Below are 6574 nucleotides of genomic sequence, written 5' to 3'. Positions count from 1 at the left end.
ATATATATATATTATTATATATATATATANANACACACACACATATATATATATATATATATATATATATATATATATACATATATATATTTATATCCTTATATATACTCATGTAAATATTTACTTATATATATATATATTATAGGCGGTCATTTTATATAGTGCTTATTCCTTCATAATCATGTTATATGTCATTGCAGCCATTTCCTGCCAGCCTGCAAGGAGGGTGCGCTTGTTGATCTGAAACTGAAGATCGATAAAGAGGAAACTGAAAAGCGTAAAGCGGATTTTGACGCTTTGCAGAGACGCATCCGAGAAGAGGCGCTTACAGGTATGTTTTATCATCGATGAAATGGGTAATAGCTCAGTATTTTAAATTTATATGGTTATTCTGTCATCTAATCGATCCTTGTGTAAGGTATTGTAAGGTTTGATTCTGCATAGCTTTCTGCTCTGAGTGTACATGCTGCCACGATCCACAAAACATACGTTGATACTTATGGAGGAAAGCAACTATGTGTGCGCAGCGGACCTTAGTGCATGGTGTATGTCTTAGAGCGATCTGTCTGTGCTATCCAGTCTTGTCGGCCATAGTCCGGAACTTGTTTACTTCCCGCGACGGATTCACGCGACGGTATAGAAAATCATTATATGTGTTTACTCAGCAGACTCTTTCTGCAACCATGTCATATCTCGTCGTGAGAAGTCCATGCTTTCAGCTTGCACAGCTTCCAATGTTGAGTGTATTGAAATGTTTCGATCAAGACTAACATTGTTGTGTAAAATCCGATCACGTGACCAATCAGATTACTTCGCAAACACATCCACGGCTCTCGCCATCAGCACCGAGATTACCGAGATTTGGCCGCAAAAGATATACTTCTCTACATCAAAGCTACAATACCATCAAATTGTATGTTAATCGTGTGCAAAAGATATTCTCTTCTACATCGAAGCTACAATATCATCAAAAAGTATGATTGTCGTGTGCAAAAGTTATACTTCTCTACATCAAAGCTACAATGACATCGAATAGTATGTTAATCGTGTGCAAAAGATATACTTCTCTACATTAACGCTTCAATATCGTCAAATAGTATGTTAATCGTGTGTAAAAGATATACTTCTCTACATTAACACTGTAATATCATCAAATAGTATGTTATTCGTGTGCAAAAGGTATATTTCTCTACATCAACGCTGCAATATCATCAAATAGTATGTTAATCGTGTGCAAAAGATAAAATTCACTACATCAACGCTGCAATATCATCAAATAGTATGTTAATCGTGTACAAAAGATATACTCTTCTACATCAACGCTGCAGTATCATCAAATAGTATGATAGTTGTGTCCTAAGGTTGATAATCTATGCTGCGTGTATTGAAATAATCTCATACATTGCGGCCCAGTGTGCGACTACCCTCGACCTCCTTACTGACTGTGAGAGAGTCCGTATGCTGATACGTTTTTCATGAATGGCCTGTTATAGCAAGTTGAGCTATCGGATACAACAGAATGCATACGCCACACTATGTCCCAAGGAGGACAATGTATACTCCGGGCAAGGTCACAGCCCTCGCATGTTACCGTCTATTGCTTTGAGATTCATGGCTCATCAAAAGGGCACGCGGCGATATTTACAAGGCGTTTCCTGTTTAGCACTGGCTGTATGATTTAATGGTAGACGAATGTGTACAGGTTCGAGTCTGCATACATATACATATGCGTGTATGTGTGCAGTGGTTGGGAATACAATCACGAGCCAATTTCTGTGTACAGCTACAATCCGCTAGACATGTGATGTAGAGCGAGATCTCGATGCGATTGTACACTCTATATCACCCACTAGCAGCACTAGCGGATTGTTGTCTGTACATGTCCACTTATTCAAGCCCGTTCCGCCAATGGAAGGTCCGGGGCTTAACCACAACCACTCCATTCTTAATTCTTAACCCTCAGCCATTAGAAAAACTTAATGTCTCGAAGATACTCATGGTCCTAGATGTGGATGGGTTGGGAGATGTGCCTGAGGACGTACAGCTGTTGCACATCCGGTTAGAGGAGGGCTCGCGCAGTATCAGCCGATACTTCAATGAAGTGGTGGCCTTCGTCAGTATGTGGACTGATCTCGTTCGTGTGCATGTATGTATTTCATATATGACGATGTAATCTATCAATTTAATCTGAGCTGCAGCACAGCCGGATAGCGAAGACTGCTCGTACCATCGAGGGTACTTCCATGAGGTGGTGGCATGTGTTAGTAGGGTGCAATGATTCCTACACTGAGCAGTTCGCTCGATACAGACATGCACATCTCTAATTCCCGATACCTCTGGTTAACACCTGCAGAAGAAGTACTAGATAGCCCTGGCAAGTCCATCCTGATGTGTGGCTTGACCGATGCCATCGCTTGCTTGGCGGCTGCTGTGATCATCACAGAAAGGAAAATCCGATTGGCCCCCACAATTGCACACATCCGCAAGCGCTTACCCGGAGTTGCGCCGAACTTTGGTATGTGATCGTCGACTATGCCCTAGTCTTCCTTGGTGCGTACTATCAACTAGGGTCGTGTGTTGATGTGCCTGACCAGTTGATGATGAACGCTGTTCCACGTGACGCTGATATGTTGTATGTGATGAGCGGGGGACATAAGTGTACAGCATGCAAGTTGTTCGGCTATGGATTCACATGCTGCGAATGGGCTGTCTTCGCCGCAACGTGTGATTGCATCGTGTGCAACTGCATGTGAGCCCAACCTCTGGCTAGTCATTCGGCTCGGAATGCGTTCTCGCCATAAGACATGTGATATCGTCGTATAGTCAATGAATGTTGTATGCCAACAAAGCTCGTTATACGGTCGGCGTACCATGAGCATGGTGGTCTTATGTGTGTACACAGTCTAGATAGTAATTCATCCTGCACACCTAATCTAAGCTGTCTTCAATAATTGCTCGTCAATGACAGCGTACATTTCCGAGCTCACGAACTATGAGAATGAGATTTTCGATGTGAAGGATTCGGCCTTCCTGGCCAAGTACGTGATGGAAACACTCCCCGGGTGGGATGCTACACTCGAAGATGTGCAGAAAGCTCTGGAAGCGAACAAGAACGACGTGGCAAAGGCTATGGATGTGCTTTGCCCATCCACAAAGCAATAGAATAGACCTGTGCATTCTAGCATGAAGCACGCTTGGCCCTCTAATAAATGGCGGGGTGCTGTAGACCCGTGTATACATTAAATGTGGGCAATCCAACTTATTGATATACATAGTGGTAACGGTTCAAACGCGGATATCACACGCCGAGTGATCAGAAGTAGTGTCCCGACCCAACATGCAGAAGGAGAGTGCAACGTGTGCGTGTATCTTTATATCTGGCCAGAACAGTCGAGCTTCTTATATAGACATACAAACTCAAGCCGATCACATAGCTAATCAATTTGCAAGCGTTCGGTCGAATAACGAACCAATACCGCACCAGCATCACAAACTGTGTGCACATATCCGAAAGAGAGTGCCAAGCAATTGTACACGAATCTGATTTCAATTATCCGATACTTGCTGCATCTTTTCTCTTGCGGCCGCGGCCCTTAGATTTATAATATTTGTATATTTATATAGCAGCCAGAATATGCAATTCTTGTCCATCTCTATATTTGCGAACATGATGAGATCCTGAAGTAGACTAGGATGCGTACAGGCGTTTCTGCTGGATGCAACAACTCGTTGAATCGTGGACCTGAACTCCTAACAGTCCTTAGCAACCAGTGGGCATTAGCTCGCCCCGAAGAACAGCCAGTTGCGAACGAGCCAATAAATATAATCGAGGGACAAATCAATTTTATTCTGTTGCTAAAATTTCAGTGTGAGAGGTCAGCTGTCAGCACTTTTCCCTTCATCGATCGACAATGCGATTGTCATCATACCAGGGCTTCGGAAGTGGCCAATAAAAGCCCAGAGCTTGACCTTCCCGCACCTTGTGTTTCTCAAAAAGCGGTACCTGCAATTCGAAATCAGTCTCATAAGTCTCATAATCCTCGTCTAGCAAGAAACAACCAACATCTGCCGGCACGCGTAGAACTCGTAGACTGGGGAACATAGACTCTACATTGTTTAGGAAATTTATATGATCCTTCCTCTCGGTCCCTTCAATGGTTAGTTCTCTCAACAAAGTATGTTCGAATTCGGTTTCGTCGAAGTTAAATTCCAATGCTAGACCCTTTACTCTGAGTGTTCCTAGGCGGATCATTTTCGTTAAAAGCCTAAAGAAAACATCATCCAATTCATCCACTGAACGCAGAAAACATTTGTCCATGCGGAAATTGAAATGGAATATACCTGCCGCTCACTCTGCAGTCAACAGATCCTCCAAACCTCTATATATCGCGTACTGATCAAGGCCATACCAATCCAATATTAGCGTGGTCAGGTTCGGCAGATGACTGTTGGCAATATAAACGGAGCCGGTCGCTACAAACTCTTGAAGTTGCGGATAATACAGTGTCCCACGCAAAGACTCAAACGCAATAGAACGATCGTTTAGATACCGAGTTCTCAGTGACGGGCAACGTTCCCAATCTCGCGCGTACGTCGGGTTGTTTGGCCGTGGTCTCGTATCACTATGAAGCACACTTAACGATGCGTTAGCCAAGCCAGATACACTGATTATAACGCACTCGAGGTGTTCGAGACTTGTCAAAGCATCAATTGTACGTGGGTTTGTTATCTCACTTACATATAATCGTTTGAGATATAGACTCGCCAGAGAGCAATCAATGGTACAACTCGACAGAACAGACAGTTCCCTAGTAGACCATTATCTTCCATTAGTGTGATCGGTAGATCTAAGTATCTCAGTGTCTCTGAAATATACATACATATATATATATATATATATGAGTATATGGACACGTAAATTATTTTATTAATAATTAATTGGTTCTGCTGTGCGAACCTGCAATGATACATACGTATCATGTCGACAAGAGGAGATATTTCGCTATTGGTACCACGAATTGTACTAATGATGACATGTTTGTGGGCACCTTCCCACAAATGGAGACAACCGTTATCGGTAACATATCAACAAAGAGGTCAATTTTATCCTGCGGTAGAATTATGTTACTAGCAAGTAGGTTCGACAGTCTAGGTACAGCAACAGCCAAATCGTACACCTCTTCCAACGTGTCGATGTAAAAATCGGTGATGTCTAACGTTTTTAAGTAGGGATAACCAGACAGAAAATCGATTGCTTCATCAATTGTACTATCATACAGCTTTCCCACGTCTCCAATAACTTCATCCTCCTTGTAGACAGCATCAGGTACCACTCTCCAATTTCGCTTGTCGTGAGCAACATGATACATCGCCCTACACACTAACCGTGTCTCATAAATAGTCTCTGGGGGAAGATACTCGTATATTCTGCTGACAGCATCTGGGGGCAAGACATGTCATTAGCCACCACAGGCTTGGCTATGTTTTTACAAGAGACAAGCCTAAAGGCAGCCCATCAGCTGATCAACACAAGATGGCCCGTGACGTGACTGATGTCCAGGGACACACGCCCAGAGCCGAAATTACGCGCCAAATGCACTTCGGCTTTTCTTTGCCTTTTGCGGAATGCAAATTTTCCCGAGAGGGCCGAGAGCGTTAAGAGGACGTCAATACTCAATACAGTGTATCCTCAATTTAAAAAAAATAACAAACAAATAAATAGAGATAAATTGAGCTTCAAATATATTTGCCTCGTGCTCCCGAGGCAGACTTAAAAACGCCACTGTATAAATACACAAGCGCTATATCCATTTAGGTACATAGTGATGCTTAGAGTTGCGCGAAGTGCCTTCTCCACGGGTACAGTGAGACGTATGCCACAGTTTGTAGTTGTTGCCTACGATGGCAAGGATGAGGGTGCGTTGGATCGAAGAATGGCAGTCCGGGGAGACCACTTAGAAGGAGCGATGAAGCTCAAGAAGGTTGGACCTAAGACGTTGTATTGTGTCCCAGTTCGGGATTCCATTATAATCGATATGTTTTGTGCGAATTGTTCGAATTCTTTGAAAGTGAAAAACTTCTCGCCAACAGTTAACACTGACTGAATTTAACTTGTCAGGCAGGACACCTAATTTCGGGCGGGGCGCTGTTAGACTCAAATGGGAAGATGATGGGATCTATGATGTAAGTCTATTTGATGTACTGTGCGGAACATTCGTTGCATCAGTTTGAATTGGCACTTAACCCATTTACGAAGGGTCTCTCGTCATATTCTCAGAGCGTTTGCAGGACAGTTACTAAATCTTTATATTGTTATTTTTCTTTTAGGACTGTCGAGTTTGCGTCAGAGCAAGAACTCAGAAAGGTGAGTTGGAAAGCTGTTATGATTTTCTAACACATGTATAAGTTTATATGCAGGATATATATCTGCAATCTGTATAATGGTTAGCTCTTGATCAGCGTACTTAAGTACAAGTCAACATATATGTGTGTTTCACCGTGCTCGCCCACACCCACACCCACACACCCACGTGTACACACACATATATATATATAGATATATATATATATATAA

At 42.7% G+C, this 6574-nt stretch overlaps 4 protein-coding genes across 4 annotated transcripts in view; 2 read left to right on the top strand and 2 right to left on the bottom strand.

Moving 5' to 3' along the window:
* Positions 1–3319, top strand: part of SARC_03370 (hypothetical protein) — a 5913-nt gene extending 2594 nt beyond the window's left edge. Inside the window, exons 2-6 of the mRNA XM_014302835.1 lie at positions 201–331; positions 807–913; positions 1964–2117; positions 2354–2515; positions 2969–3319. Of these exons, the coding sequence (XP_014158310.1) occupies positions 201–331; positions 807–913; positions 1964–2117; positions 2354–2515; positions 2969–3162 (748 nt within the window). The 3' untranslated portion in view covers positions 3163–3319. The remainder of the gene's footprint in view (positions 1–200; positions 332–806; positions 914–1963; positions 2118–2353; positions 2516–2968) is intronic.
* A 507-nt stretch (positions 3320–3826) lies between these two features.
* Positions 3827–4252, bottom strand: SARC_03369 (hypothetical protein; the record flags this gene model as incomplete). The annotated part of the gene is made up of 1 exon (XM_014302834.1): positions 3827–4252. The coding sequence occupies one exon, from the start codon at positions 4250–4252 to the stop codon at positions 3899–3901; it is 354 nt and encodes a 117-aa protein (XP_014158309.1). The 3' UTR covers positions 3827–3898.
* Positions 4253–4905: 653 nt separating this feature from the next.
* On the bottom strand, positions 4906–5369 carry SARC_03368 (hypothetical protein; the record flags this gene model as incomplete). The annotated part of the gene is made up of 1 exon (XM_014302833.1): positions 4906–5369. The coding sequence occupies one exon, from the start codon at positions 5367–5369 to the stop codon at positions 4977–4979; it is 393 nt and encodes a 130-aa protein (XP_014158308.1). The 3' UTR covers positions 4906–4976.
* Positions 5370–5825: 456 nt separating this feature from the next.
* Positions 5826–6394, top strand: SARC_03367 (hypothetical protein; the record flags this gene model as incomplete). Its single annotated transcript, XM_014302832.1, has 3 exons — positions 5826–5981; positions 6119–6183; positions 6328–6394. 3 exons carry the CDS (start codon positions 5826–5828, stop codon positions 6392–6394), a joined length of 288 nt encoding a protein of 95 aa, XP_014158307.1.
* Between the last annotated feature and the right edge of the window lie 180 nt (positions 6395–6574).

Source organism: Sphaeroforma arctica, assembly GCF_001186125.1.
Source record: "Sphaeroforma arctica JP610 unplaced genomic scaffold supercont1.170, whole genome shotgun sequence".
In the NCBI taxonomy this organism is placed as follows: domain Eukaryota; class Ichthyosporea; order Ichthyophonida; genus Sphaeroforma; species Sphaeroforma arctica.
The sequence above is the reverse complement of the archived record's forward strand: the minus strand, read 5'-3'. Positions and strand labels throughout refer to the sequence as shown.